Source organism: Charadrius vociferus, unplaced genomic scaffold (assembly GCF_000708025.1).
Source record: "Charadrius vociferus isolate BGI_N301 unplaced genomic scaffold, ASM70802v2 scaffold380, whole genome shotgun sequence".
NCBI classification, from domain to species: Eukaryota; Metazoa; Chordata; class Aves; order Charadriiformes; family Charadriidae; genus Charadrius; species Charadrius vociferus.
The window spans coordinates 684586-700668 of NW_009646428.1; the positions used below are offsets into that span (position 1 = coordinate 684586).

At 41.6% G+C, this 16083-nt stretch overlaps 1 protein-coding gene across 1 annotated transcript in view; it reads right to left on the reverse strand.

The window, feature by feature from the left end:
* Window positions 1–16083, reverse strand: part of LOC104283262 (protocadherin Fat 4-like) — a 114436-nt gene that overhangs the window by 28691 nt on the left and 69662 nt on the right. The window contains exons 5-6 of the mRNA XM_009881421.1: window positions 5100–5231; window positions 1317–1578 (exon numbers count right to left, since the gene is read on the reverse strand). Of these exons, the coding sequence (XP_009879723.1) occupies window positions 1317–1578; window positions 5100–5231 (394 nt within the window). The remainder of the gene's footprint in view (window positions 1–1316; window positions 1579–5099; window positions 5232–16083) is intronic.

Below are 16083 nucleotides of genomic sequence, written 5' to 3' on the forward strand. Positions count from 1 at the left end.
AGACAAACACAAATTCTGAAACCTTCTAGAGATTTCTTTCTAAATGCAGAAACTGAAATGTCAGTACATACCAAATATCCCAGCTCTGCTTTTTGAAAAAATGCCTTTGTAGGGTAACTGCGGTTAAAAAACTAGAAACCTTATAGCGGTGCGTTCTTTACTGTTTTCTGAAATCCAACTCCTTGTGAATTTGTGCCATTGTTTTCATTTCTGCATAGCTTCCTTTGCCTGACTGCCCTATCTTACTAAAGTTTGGGAATTAAGTGTCACTTTTTAGTATTTCAAACACTAACTATAATTAAGATCAGCTCATTTCCAAAAAAATAAATCATCTAATTTCTTTTCCATGGAACCAGATGAATTACACGCATTGCAGCACAGTTAACTATTTTCGAGCAATGTGACAATGAAAACTGCTTATCAGCTTCTAAGATGCTTCAGTTACTAGTACCGGCAGATACTGCTTTTAAACTAGCAGTCTGTATAAAATACCCGAAACTTTTTATTGCAAGTATTATTCATTTTTCATCTGGAGATACATAATATAGCACAGTTTCTGAAACTTTTTTTGGGGGGCCTAAATATTTTCTAGCTTACAACCTAGTTTTTAAATGTCAAAACACTCTTGCATATGAAACAAGCTTTAAAAGAAGAAAACAACAACTTAAGAGGTTGGTGATCATATTTAGGAACCAGAATTAACTATCTACAGGTTAGATTTTCTGCAAAAACCTTGTCAAAAGCAGGAGTCAAAGAAAAGAACAAGGAAATATAATGTTAGGGTTAATAACTGAGTGCATGTAAGGAATATTATTAAGGAAGCAGTGGCTGCTCAGTGGTCACCCATTTTGTGACCCTACACTTGATGAATTAAGTACCGTAAGTCATATTCACTGAAGACGGTTCACAAAATCAATCCTAGCATCACCATTCACGAGAGGTTATACTGTTTGTGTCCTCTAAGTCGTTCCTCCTTCTAACCTTTCTGTTTGCTATTTTTCAAGTAGTCGCACTCAGAGGCTTCCATTGGGATACAGGCATAATTCCTATTCTGCATCTAGGATTTAGCTGAGTGGCAACCGTTTCTCCTTTTCCCATTGAAAAGAAATTTGACCTCACTAGTGACACAGATCGCCTCGCAAGCAGACTTTCAGCATGATGTCATTCCCTCCGTTTCTCCACCCTACAGATGCCTTCAACATCTTCTGTCTCCTGGCCTTGTCAGACAGGTTTGCTACCCCATCCCCCTCAAATCCTTGTGGATTGACAAAAAAAAAAAAGAGATTCAGGCAATTTTAGGGCCATTTCCTATTTACCTGGAGTGGCATCTTCCGGGATGTCGAAGGAATACACTGGCTTGGAGAATTTGGGAATATGGTCGTTAACATCGCTAACAGTGATGTTTATTCTCATGTCAGAGGACTGGAGGCCGTCATCAGCACGAACCAGCAAGGAGTACTTGGAGCGGCGCTCCCGGTCCAGGCGCTTGGTGGCTATCAGGTCTCCTGACTCGGGGTCAATGTGGAAGCTATCATCCGCACCGCTGATAATAGTGTATGTGACGAGGGCATTGGCTCCCTAAGTAAAAACAGAAGTGGTCAAATCAAGTTATTTGCCAGGAAAACCACATCATAATTTTCAGTAAGACAAGAATCGTTCCAGTAACTGCACTTGGCGAATATTTTTCAGAACAGTTTCCTTTAACAAACAGCCCTCCTGCCCAGTCCCTACTTCAGTCCCCCAGTAAAGATGCACACTGTTTTTATTTATGAGACGTGAAATGACAAGATTACCCAGAGACTTTTTGCTCTGCTGTTCATAAAAGGACCGCATCCGATCAATACCATACAGCTTCCGATCAATACCATACAGCTCTGATACATGTTTTAATTTCAAGGCAGCATCACCAAGCAGCATAACGTCTTCCCTCTAAACAGGGATCAGTGTTTATTCTTCTTGCTTTATGTTCAAAGGTTAAATTAAATCCCTGCCAGTGGGATCAGCTCTGCTGTTCTCACTCTCCAGAGGTGGGACGGAGGGAGAAGGACAGGGTGGGGTGCCAGCAGGGAGGACCAGAGGTGTCCACGCGGCAGGTCCACCAGCCAGCAGACACGGCAAGAGCTGCAGCTCCCGGTCAGGAGAAACTCAGGGGAGCTGTGCTCACAGCAGCCCCTCTAAGGACAGTTTCTGCATGGGAATACATTTATCCCTGAACATAAACAGCCTCAAAGTGACAAATCATATGTTGTTAAAATCACAGTTCTGATCTCTTGGATTGTGCTGGAAGTCAAAAGCATTTGCTTTGGGGTCAAAGTGTCTCATTTGTCCTTGGAAAAAAAAGGATTCATACGGACTTCGAGCATTTTGGTTAAAAGGAAAACTAAGGAAAAGTAATGCTACATATAAAAACGATCACCTTTTTTTTTTTCTTCCCCTCTTAAAGGTTGAAATTAAAACGTAGGAAAAAAATATGGAAACTTCCAATCAAGAAATATTGACATGGTGCTTTGTGCCTCAGCCCTGCCCTGTCACAAACACCGAGAGAAGTCACCTGCATCCAGTCTGTATCATTGATTTTTAACAAGAAAAATCGATGCGCATCGTAGCTCTGAGGAGCACTGAGTTTTCCTGGAAAAAGCGATGCTACCTGAGCTCTGTTTCCATCCGCCTCCTGGGGACGGGTTGTGCAGAAGGATGCTGCAGCCAGAGGGTGGTCCAGGGGATATAAGCAGCTGGCTAGAGCACCCAGCCCCAGCTTGGGTGACATTTTCCCCCAAAACCAATATTTGGCTATACATTTTGCTTCTTAGCAGACCGACATTGGGGTCTTTAAGGGAAAACAGAAAGAGACCAAAGATCCTGGGGTCACATCCTTCTTTTTCCAAGGCATGGCACTGAAGGTTTGGTAACCTCCAACCTTGGATACATGTAGCCCATGTGCTGACTATCCGCAGCGATGCGTTTTGGTGGGCAAACAGATATTTAGCATCTCCCCCCCTCCGGTGGCAGGCCAGAGCCCGGGTTTCCCAGCTGAACCCTGCCGCTGGCAACGCGGGTAGCATTTCTGCGGTGAACAGCAGATCAAAGAGATCAGGGAGAAAGAAAATCTATAGCTGTTTCACATACTCTTGCCTAAAAAAGCAAATTAACAGAGATAAACACCTGCTCACATCTGTGAGATGAGAAACAAGTGTCAGTTCACTGACCTTAGGAGAGTGCTTCGTGCCAACCTTTTTCTCCGGGTGTTTTTTCAAAGGGTCAGACTGAGCTAACTGATAAAATGAAATTTGGAAAGCAAACAAGGTCCTGCAGGTGCCCAGCCCCGAAGAGCTGCGGGCAGTGCTTCAGCGTACACAGCATCTCTGTGTGCTCAGGTGTAGCTGGGGGATGCCACGCGCCTTCCTCCCATTGTGCAATTTCGCAAAAACATCTGATGAGAATTTAAGATTTCAGAGGCGACTGCATTCTCCACCGCTTGTTTGATGAACCAGCCTCCTCCTAACAGAGCGCAGGGGAGGGGGAAGGCAAGTATCTTGACCCTAAACTGCACATTGCTAAAAAACCTTGGACTCTTGGTAGAGGGTTTTAGTTACAAATGTTCTGCTAGGGAAACTGAAATCATCCTTTTTTATTACAAGATCGATTGATTTCTGTCTAAGGTAACAAGTCAATTCCCACTGGATGGAATGCTTCAGAACGGATAACATATTAGGTGCACTTTAGGAATGGTCAGAAAGAGGCTGCAGCATAATATTTCTAAAATTTAGATAACCGTGCGCCATATCACAGCAGAGAGTGGTTGTTCAGTATTTACTTCTTCCTAATCTGAAGACAAACAGCTAGGATTTTTGTTACAGATATATGCCTTTCCAAAATCCTATTTTTTTGTCTGTATGTCAGGCTGCTACCAGAAAAGAAAGAACAAAAAATTCATAATCCCATTCGTACCATTCCTGAGGGTGTTCCAGTGGTTCCCCTTGTAGTAGTAAGATTAAGTACATCAATTAACAATCACAGGACAACTAACCAAGCTAACACAAAAAAGGCCAGAAAGAAAATTCTCTTGAGGGGGTTGAATAACCTTATTATTTGAATGCAAGAATTGCCCGTTGTTGTCAAGTGTAACCCTATACTTTAATGACCATACAAACTTCTTTGCATGTTCGTATTGACTTTTTAGGACTTTCCCCAGTGGAAAGAATCAGTTCAAGTGTACAAAACAATATGATTAACATTCTCATAACTTACTTTCCAAAAGAAATGAATATATCAAATTATATGGGATATATTTGCCTGACGCATACAACAAGACCGTAATATCCCTCACTAAGCTGACTGGCCACCTGTTTAACATCAGTTGCTCAAAGGCGTTTGCTCGTTTCATAATAACTCTTTAGTTGCACCGTCCTCATGTTAATGAATCTAAGTGGGCAAAATGATTTTTCAAACTGGTTTATGTACAGAAGACACATTTTAGCATTATTTCTTTCCCTCTCTTTTTGGTGAAATAAAGCCTTCTTTAGGAAAGGATCATACTGATATTAAGTAGTTCTAGTCAAAGGGCGAGGAGGCATTAGCAAAAGTTTTCTTGTTCTCCAAGGCTCGTCTCACGCTAATTTTATTGCACACCTTGAAACCAGGCTCAACTACAACATCTCTGCATCAAAGTCAGTTTAGATCTCAAGCTGTGGTCTTCAGCTGACTGTCAATAAAGCTTTATCACAAGCTGGATGGCCCAGCACCTTTAGCAATTTAGTGGGTACGGTGTAGGATGAGACTGATAACAAGACCATCTAAAAATCAAAACGTGGGGCATTTTTTGCCATTAGTGGCACTGCTCATTAAGAGATGTTAGGAAAACATTAACTCATTATATACAAACCAGTAAGCAGCCTTCAAGTAATGGAGTCTTTGTCTCAACTTGCTGGTTCTGCCTCTGTATGACTCCATGATACCGAACAGAGTTTTGTGAACGGGCCAAACGCAGTTTAAAGCATGACTGCAGTGACTCCCAAAGTCAAGCTCTCACGAAGGGAACAGGTGAAAAACACCTATTTCCAGAAGAGCATTTTTATTCAAATAGGAAACCACACTCCTACCTCATCAGCATCCATGGCTGTCAGCTGCAGTATTTTAGATCCATCTCCTATATTCTCTTCTACAGTCAGATCAAGCATATCTGTGGGGAACACCGGTGGGTTGTCGTTGATATCCTGAAGTGTTATTTCCACCTGTGAAAAGCAGGAAACCGGAAAAAGTTGTGTGAGCACTGTGAGTTAGACGCTGATTGGACCTGAATGTTACAAATCGCATAATTTTGAAAGAAATCAGGCAAATTGTTCTTAATTGCATGAATTAGAACATTCCCAAATCACACCAACAACAGGAAAAGCCCCTCCGGATATTAAAATTCCACGTTGTTATAAAATACTCATAGGAAAGCCTCTAACATAAATAAAGTTAATTTGACTTGTTGATAGCAACTGATTTTAAATGGTCCTAGTCTAGTTTATATTGGAAAAGATCCACTGATAGACTGTCATTGTAATCCTCTAAGTCGGCCCCTGGAGGATAGCTGCCAAGTCCCGGGGCAGGAGATCATTCAACCATTAAATGCTGCCTGACATAAAGATGAGGTGGTGTAAAATTCTCTCTGAAATGTTTATATATTGGCAACTCTCCGTTCTGAGGGAGGAAAAAACACCCTTGCATTTTACATTTTTTTTTTTTAAAATAATCTGGTTTTCTCTCTCTCAAAGCTCTCCTCTAACTGCATCCATAAACATTACTTTAGAAGCCCCCACTAGCATCCACTCTCCTTGCCTACACACGCCTAAACAAATGTTCTTTTCACGTGCGATATTTGTAAGCTTTTCCAAGTAGTAATGGTAGTTCCCAAAAGGTTGTCGTGTGTTGTTTATTCCTAGTTTTTCATGAGCGAGACTGCTGCCCTGCTGATGCTAATTCAAAAAGCTGCAGAGCTCCGTTTTCCCTTGTTGCCAGGTATGGAGTGTAATATTCCAAAAAAGGAAAGAGAGGACACAGCTGTTTTACATTTATCAGGAAAAAAAAAAGGCTTGTTTTGGACCTAAATGGCCACCAAACTCTGAAGACACGCTAACGAGAAAACTAAGTAGCTGAAGAAAGTCTGTTTTTATCGCTCATCAAGGAAAGGTAGATAGGGCTGTTGCACAGGAAGAGAGGCAAAGGTGTGGATGACTTGAAGCAGGTACCTAGATCGACAGGCAAAATATTATGGACACTACAGTACCCGCCATGCCATTATCCACACGGGATCTCGCTGCACTTAGTTGAAAATATATGGGTTAGGCTGGTCTGGATATCATCAACACAGATGTCCCTGGTGATATGAAGTCTATGATTTCTACTATTTCTAGTCACCTGCCATAATGGTTTTTTTTGTTTGTTTGTTTTTTTGTTTTTTTTAATTCTGTTTTCATACAGATCACCAATTGCCAAGCCATTCTCACTTGACCACCAGGACAATCCCGAAGACAAGCACTTTGGTGACAGCAGCTTGGCTGACCCTGCAGAACAACCTAGTCACCTGGGCTCACTTGCCGCATCTTTCCCCGAGCTCTCAGTGCCTGCACCCGAGGATCATCGGTCCTGGTACCACAACCTGAAGGATGCTCCATCCCTCTGTCCTCCCAAAAGCAACAGTTTCAGAAAGCCTAACATTTCCACCAGTGATAGACTTTGTGATGGAACAGATTTGGTGCGCTGTGCTAATGTCCTTCATCAAAAGCCCTGAAAACATAAATTACGGTAGACATGTAAATACTCTGAGAGTATATTTGATCTTAACACACACATTTCTTCTGCCTCAGAGGATGTTTCTAACGCAGAGAAGGCTGCAAGGAGCTCAGCTCTTTCCCCGATAAGCATTTTTCCTCCAACAGGATGTCTTCAGAGGGTGGAGAGATCTACACCACTGAGAACATTACGGCTACATTGGTCTCTGGTCAGGATGCATGCTACACAGGGAGACAACTTTCACCTGGGGTCTAAACCATCCTCAGTCACCTCAAGTAAGTGAGCTTTTTTCTTTCAATTATTTTATTTTTTTTCCAATTTGCGTTCAGTATTTGTGCCCACAGCAGCTTACTGTTACTGTCAGCCTGCCAGAACTTTTCCATACCATTAAAGAGAACTGAAGTGTCTTTAAAAACAGATGAAATATTACATTATTATTATAGATATATTTGCCAGAAGCGCAGGCAAAACACCGGTCCTATAGGCCTTACGTGGCCTTTTATAGAGGCCATTATTTATTTATACCATGTTAATTCCTTTGACCGTTCACAAATGGTACACAAAACACTTCATGGCCTGAGACGGATTAACCCAGGAGGTTTTATCATCAAATTTAAATCCCTGACAACAGAAGCACGAGAAGCGCTGACGTTGCATCACGAGCAACAATTCGACAACTAACTAACCAGACACAAACTTTCCGAGAATTAAACCAGCCCATGCTGGTTTTCACGGTGACCGCTGCATCTGGGCGACAGTTCATCGCGGAAACGGGAGAGATGCAGCAGAAGAGAGATGAGAAAAGAGCAGGAGAGAGAAAGAGCAGAGAGAGAAGGATTTGGCCCTCCATCCTTGCCACTCGGGTCCTGCCCCCTGCACTGGCACAGCAAACTACGTATGCTCCGAGTATAGCATTACCCCCCCAGATACAGTTTCAAGGTAAAGCAGCTGCGCAGCTCTGCCATCTATTTATTCATACCCTATATGTCACGCGCAGCTCATGTTTCAGCTGCAGGTGACGTTTCACCACCAGAACCCATTTTCACGATGAGAGATTGCCCTCTGTAAAAATCGTATGAAAAATATATGACAGCTTCTGGGGTTTGGGGTTAGGAGCTGTGCATTGCCTACAGCTTGCATAATGTAAAATGGTCCAAGGCTACAGATGGCTAAGGGTTGGGGAACAAAATACATTAATTATAGAGTCAGATTCTGAAGAACTGGGGAAAAAGAAAAGGGGGACAGGGGGGAGAAGAACAACAGAGGAAGTAATTTTATCCTGAAAAGGCAGCTCCCAAGTAAACAAAGACACTATATTTTATACTGAAGTAGTGCTTTATATGGTGGAAAAAATAGGAAATTCTCAAGTAAGGCAGAGTAATTTTTAGTAAGAGATCACAATATTCTTAAAGAGCATTTATACCATGATTTACTATTTATCCACAGGGCTTAGGATAATGCATATTACTTAATAATTCACTGTTGGCTAAGTATAATTAGCATCCCTGTGTAAAGCTATCTTTTCACTTCTGCTTACCACTTCAGCTTACGCAGTACTGCAAACCTAAGAAATAACATCTTGGGATGTGCCCATTAGAAGAAATTTCCCTCAAGTAATACATGTCTGAGAAAGACTTGAGGAAAATCTTCACGTTTTCCCCCAAACAAAACAGTCCATTAAGTTTTATGCCAAAGGCCTCATTTAAGAAAGCATATATCCTGAATGAGTTCAGGTGTAAGCTGAATGTCCAGTCTTCTATTCAGGAGTTCAGAAATTAATTTCACCTCGAAATTATTTCGGAAGTCCTGACCCCAAACAGAAATTCACAGGAGAACCACAACCACAAAGTCTTTCATTGCCAGGGGGCACTGGAAGATTTCAGCATGTCTTATCGCATCTCTATCGGGGAGAAAAAAGAAAAAAAGCCACAAAGCTTTAATCAAACACCTGAAATAAATCTCTCGCCAACCAACTGCCTCTATCTTTCTAATCCCATCTTACATTTGCATAAAGATATTGATGTGTGTGATGTGGATTCTGGAAATACATAGTTTTATCAATATCACTTGCTATCAACTAATAATGATGTGCAATTCTTCCTCAGACTTAATGAAGGCAAGACAAGGTGGTCATGGCAGTATTACCGGCCACCCGTACCATGGGCATCGTGTTCAGAAGGGCCTACAGAAGGCGTGCTGTGCTCTCAGCTCCCAGCGACAGCAGAACACCCATCGGTGACGACAGTACATACAAGAATAAACATCTAGGAAACCAAAGGCCTCAAAACCTGAAATATGCCACAGGAAGAAAAAAAAGGAGCTTAAGGAATTTGTCCAAACCTTGGTCCCTGGAACAGGAAGGAACCATTAGGTGAACACAGCCGTAGGACGCAATATCCCCAGGCTACATGGAAAGTGATAACCACCACCCCCTTCTCCAAATCTATCCAACACGGGGAATATTCTTGCCTGACCTCAAACCCGTCAGTCAACGTGACTCTAGGACGCAGGCCAGAGACACAAACCAGCCACCTGAGAGCGCTCCTTGGACTGCTCGAAGTACTGCGCCATGGCCAGTCTCTGATCAAAAACAGCCTTGAACTTCTACAGAAGCCATGGGAACATAGTCACAGACACTTCTAAGTCTCTTAAGACTGTGATGAAAAACTGATGAATAGATTCAAAATATTGCTTTGCCTTATTTGTTCAATGGGAAACGAAAAAAATCAGAAGTCTTTGCTCTGTCCAAGTGCGTGTGTGTAAATCTCCACAAAATTACTCTACTTTTGTACAAATTCCAGTATAATGCTTTTCCCTCACATGTTAATTGCCTCTAGAAAAAAGACTGAAAATTAAAGCTTTCCCTCACTGTTCATTCTGCAGAAAATACATGTTGCTTATTTACCATGCCTTGTAAAATAAACACAATAATTTTACATATCGATTTCTATGCAAACTATCTTTGAGTGCATGTTTTTTTTTCCTGTTCTTTTTGTTTGTTTGTGTGTTTGTTTTATGTTCGATTCAACCACTCTTAAACTGAAATGCAAAAATACAGACATGCAACAAACCTCAGAGATTAGCAAAAGTAGCGAGCCAAACAATACCAAAAATTTCCCTGTGTCTGAATCAAATTTCTCATTCTGCAGCCTTAGGAACATTCTCGCAATAACACCACGCCACTGCCACTGTTACAGATGGTCAACCCAACCTCATCTGCGGCAATTTTGATCGCTGCTGCCTCCTGTCGCAGACGTTGTCAAAGCAGAGGAAGTATTAATTACCTTGATCTTGTTAAGATTCTTATTTGCTGCTCAAATCAGTCTCTTGTGTGCTTTCTCCATAAACAAATTCAGAACAGATTGAGGCAGGGCAGCACTCAACTCAAACAGTTTTGCCTCCATTTGCTTTAAACGTAGATGTAAGAAAAATAAGAATTCTTTTCTCGATTCAGACAAGCCTCAGGTCTTAACAGAGACAAGGAATCAGACTGGGACCTCATTTCATAAAGCATACAGCATCTATTTAAGCATTTAGGGCATGAACTGGAACACAAGAAGTCACTGGGAAACTCGCTGTTGTTTCAAAACCTTGTCTTTACTTTGAAGGAAGTAGAAAATACCCTCTTTGAATTAACTGATGGCATTTGTGAGGAGTCTGTGAAAGAGACTCTTTACAAAGAGTGATGCTGCACTGTAAAGTCTTCAATAGCTTCATACTTTGTACACAGTTCTGAAAACATTTTATTTGGGGGGGGGGGACACAAGGAAAAACTCAATTATGATGGAAAACAAGAAAAAAAAAGATTATTTTTTTTGTTTAACCAAAATGAATATGAGTTTGTATTTGAATAATCTATTCTTCTTCAAAATATTTTGTTGAATTAAGAAACAGTTGCTAAAAGATGAAGTTTCATTTCTTAGAGCGAAAGAACCCATCCCCTTCAAAAATACTAGTACCCCAGACAATTATTGCTGAACAGGCTAGACAAATTCCATACTCAACATAAAAAGCTTAACATGAGAGTTTTATGCTGGAACAAGAAATTATTTTAGTGACCAAACTACTGGGTTTATGAGCTACAAAGGTATGTAAAATAAAATATTACACTGGAAGGCAATGTGCCAAATTCTATCCGATCGTAACACCTTCTATAAACCAATGGGCTCATTTGGCCAGAACTGATCCCTCTGGTTTATTACGCTTATTAACATTTATTTTTCTTTTATTTCAAGGTGAGGAGGGTTTATAGACCGAATATTTTTCTAAAGTTCTTCCATCTATTGAAGGAAAATGAGGGGAAAAAAAGATGCCACAGGAAACTTGAATGAGCTCATGTGGCAGCAGCAAGTTTCACCGGGAGTCCCAGAACACGTGTAGCAATTCTTGCTTGCAGCCACCCTATCCATGTTACATGCTTGATCAGAGATCTATAGATAGAACACGATCTAAGAAGAAAGGAACTCCCAGATGTCTCACGCGTTCGATACTTCTTCAAACACTACGGCTATTTGATTAAAGATCAAACAGAGTGGAAAGGCAACAGCTTTTCTTTCGATTTATACATCGTTGAGTCATTCTTCTTCCCTTTGCTTGCTGCCGTGATGATCACTGCCTCTCTCAAGAGATACCATCTAATCTACAGACACTGCACACATTGCCCCAAAGACTTTTGTTTACGCTTAAGCCATTATATGATCTCTCATGTTAAAAAAATTAAAGAGCTTACTCTTCTTTGTGGCAGACCGTGGCAGTGTGTTTAACAAAATAAAAGGATTCTATCCCCCATCCCTTGGTAAATATTCTAAATATCATTCATGATGATAAAAGAGAAAAATTCAACTATTATTTTATCACATCCATGTAACTAACTCAAGAACCGGGCCAACACTAGTCATTTTTCTCCAGCCTCCATCACTTCAGCTTTTTTGTTCATCCAGAACAATTCTTCACTAATCCTGAAGAACACACATGTATGTATAGATTCCTTTTTTATTGATGTGAGTAATCATACTGGCTACTCACATCAGTGAAGTTATTGTTATACTAAGTGTTTGCAGGACCAGTGTGTGCGTGCTTCCTCCGAACCGTGAGGGTAAAGGAACAAAAAGATTAAGTATCAGAGTACCAGCAAGTAAAAATGCATTTTGAGGAAAAAAAGAACAATACTGTGTTGGGTTTGGGTTGGGGTTTTTTTGTGTGGTTTTTTTTTTAATTAAAAGATATTTATCCTGATATTCCTAGAATATCTCTAAAATAATGTTTCTAATAATGATAAAAAGCCATAGGCTATCCTGAACCAGTTTCCCACCTTGCTCTGAGAAAGAGTAAGCGTGGGGGCGAAAAATAAACGCTTATGTTTTAAAATTACCTGAATAACCAATAATAGCAGAGCTCAGGAAGGTGGAAAACCGGAACTACAGACCATGCATATTTAGAGTTTCCATAACAAGATGGAAAGCCCATTTATAAAGAAAATGTCTTGGGACAAGGCAATAGCTTTTGCTTAGACAGAGGCTGAATGAGGCATCTGAATATCCCATTTTCCAGGAGGCAAACAATCCCAGTGCATGCTAGTACAATAAAAATTGCATTAGTCTTTTGTGCTGCAGGCCAGAAAACCTGTTAAATAGAAATACAAAGTTGTTAAGAATCCCACTATTAACAGGGGGAAGATTGCAGATGGGGAAAAAATGTGAAAAAAAACAAACCAAACCAAAACCAAAACCAACCAAAACCCAAAAAACAAACAACCCTCTAAAAAGGCACTCTTTGGAGGAAAAAGAAAAAAGAAAAAAAAAAAAAAAAGAAAGAAAGAGAGAAGTTTGAATACCCAGGGGCAGCAGGAGTCACTTGATCCTTGAGTTTTGAGGTAACACCTTTGGAAAAAAATCAGGATAGTGACTATAATCCAAACTCCTCCTTCTACATTTAGAGACTTTGCTTGAATTTTAGGTGCCAATGACAAGCCCGTAGGCAATAAATGGATGCGTTGCCCATATGCTGAGGCCTTAGACACTTAAGATCTCTCCGCAGAAGGAGACAAGGGCACAAGACTTAATTTTGATGTCTGAGCTCAAGTACCTTAATGAAAGTGAGGATGGGAAAGCCGTCCCGGGTTATGTGACTGCCCGCTCCAATGACCTCAGTGCAGACCACGGAGATCAAGTGTGGACCCAGCAACAAGACAACAGTTTGAGCCTGTTATTTAGAATAGGGTTTATAGCAGTATTCCCTTTTCCCCTCACAAAACCAGGAATTATTATTGATTACCAGCCTTGACATTGTTTGGGGACTTATGGCTCAATGCATTTTGTCAACATGTTTCATTGTCTCCATTCAATAAACAGGCACAGAAACATTGATTAATAAGATTTATATATAATGCTGTAATTTTCCGAGTAATTTTAACCTGTGGGCTCTAACTCCAGTCTTTTAACACCACGTTACTTTCTTGGAGTTGAAATCATATTGTAAAGTACAGTTTAGTAAAGTGATTTGATGTTTTGCAACAAACTCGCTTTCATAAAGCACCAACATTTCCTAAAAAATGCCAGGAGATCAGAGAGCTTTCAAAAACTCAGCGATTTAACTGACACTATCTGAAAAAATCATAGGATCATAGAATAGTTTGGGTTGGAAGGGTCCTTTTGGAGGTCATCTAGTCCAACCTCCCTGCAATAAGCAGGGACATCTTCAACTAGATCAGGTTGCTCAGAGCCCTGTCCAACCAGACATGGAATGTTTCCCGGGATGGAGCATCTACCACCTCTCTGGGAAAACTGGGCCAGTGTTTCACCACCCTCGGCATAAAAAATTTCTTCCTTAGATCCAGTCTAAATCAGATGTAAATCTGCTGTCATCGTTGCTTAAAACTAAAAAGATGTCACTTCCCTGTCTTGTCTCTAACAAATACTCATCTTAGTGCTGCAAAGAAAAGGTGCCATAATTTATTTCTTCTTTCTCTCTCTTTTTTTTTTTTTTCCTTTTTTTTTTTTTGGTTAAGGTGACCAGTGGGAGTTGCACTGACTGGAGTCCTGATTAAATGTTTCACTGCATCCAGAACACTTCATCATGCAGCATAGCCAAAATCTATTATGGCTTGCAAGTGACTCATGCTTTAGCTATGAGAAAGCCATAATAAAGAACATTTTACATAAAAATGCCAAAAAGGTTGGTAATTTAATCTCGATTCTAAATAGGTATGCGAGGTCTCCGCGTCCAGCCTGTGCTCTCCTGCGGAGACAATAAGGCATTGTCTGGAAATGCGTTACCTACTGTGGCTACATCGAACTTTTCGGCAAAGTCCAGATGATACCGCCACTGAAAAGAATTGGCTCATTTCTTGCAAGAGCTGCAAATACCCCTTTTAGCAGACATGCAGTATGATTTATGCACTCGTGCTAGGGCTTTACCAGTACCTGGGCAGAATATTCACTAAGACCAGCGATGTGGGACCATTATGGTCCCACGAGTAAACACACGTGGCTGATAAATTGTGTCCCTCTGAAAAATTAATTTCAGAATTAATTTCAGAAACTGTTATTTTCAGCACTTGCTCCTCACACGTGTACCATACGTCACAGGAGAGGACACAAGCGGTACCAGTGTTTGAAAAGCCAGAATAGAAAAGAAATGTTTTCCTAAGGGCAAAGCAAGCTGTGTTGCCGATCCTGCTCTTCCTGAAATCAGTATTTTAAAGTAATTGTTTAAGTGCTACATCATTTACTGCTCTCCCAAAAAGAGGCACGGTCTCACATGCAACAGAGGGAATTAAGACTGGGTTAAGGAATGCACTACTCAAACTTTGGCTAATTTAAGAAAGCAGCAGCACGCTCATTTTGAAACGCACATCAAAACCTACATAACCATATACATGGAAACCTGAAATAATCCACCTTCACAATAAATGAGAGATAAACATCAAAGTGGTACCAGGACTAAAAATGATAAGAAATGCCATGAGCAGTCCTGTTTTTTCCCCCCTTCACCATCAAAACCATAATGAAATACAGGTTATTTTGTCAGTACTGGTAAATCACTAACATGTGTAGCCCAGTCAATATTCATCCAGTTTAAAAAAGAGATTGATTGTCTGAATAAGTTATTCTGAACTCCGTTTCAACAGGACCAACGAACATACTGGGACAACTCCCAGGTCTGCCCAGAAATGGCAACCCAGCGGGACCAACACATAGCTGGGCTGGTGCTGAGGATCATAAGCTGCTCTAAATGCATATGGCACCCACGTGCGCGTGTGTAGGTATATATGCACATAACAAAGGCCAGGCTGCTATGCCAGCCTACCTGCTGAGAGCAGGCATGGGGAGAGGGACACAACTCCTCTCCCACCGAGCCGGTCCTGACGGTACAGCCCAGGCAGCTGGGGCAGGCGAACACCTTCCCCAGAGAAGTTGACATGAACAGCAACTCCTTCCACATCAGTTTTCCAGTCTGTGCTGGAACAACATCTCAGAGAGGTCTGCAGCACGAGTTATAGCCCGGGCAGTATTGCGTTCAGTTACTCCAGGAGACCTTGAATGCATACATGACCCAAGTCGTAATCTCAACGTGAAGATGCACTGACCCAGGGAGCATCATAGAATCACAGAATGGGTTAGGTTGGAAAGGACCTTGAAGATCATTGAGTTCCAACCCCCCTGCCATAGGCAGGGACACCTCACACTAGACCACATTGCCCAAGGCCACGTCCAGCCTGGTCTTGAATGCCTCCAGGGATGGGGCCTCAACAACCTCTCTGGGCAACCTGTTCCAGTGCCTTACCACCCTTAAAGTGAAAAAATTCTTCCTAATGTTTAATCTAAACCTGCCCTCTTCCGGTTTAAAGCCATTCCCCCTTATCCTATGCCTACATGCCCTAGTAAAAAGACCTTCCCAGCTCTCCTGTAGGCCCCCTTTAGGTACTGGAAGGCCGCAATAAGATCTCCCCGGAGCCTTCTCTTCTCCCATACCATGGGGGTACGCACCTCAGCCACCACTACGTGTACCAGAAAGACCAGTTTACTACGGCACATGTTAAGAGGTGCAATTGTTTCTTGCGCTGCTGTCAGGTGATGGTGAATGGCGAGGAGGACAGGGCGAGTAGAGCCGCTCCATCCATCGCTTGAGCGCTGAGTAAGCGGCACTGCTTGGCCACTGGAGGGACCCGAAAAGCTGCTCCATCCATCCTTTCACTGCCCACCCATGGATGCTGGGACGTGTGCACACATGTGGTCCTATGTCAGCTCCCCAGATAAAAGGAGTGATTTTCTCATTAATTCTTCTGTATGTAGCAGTACCTCCAGT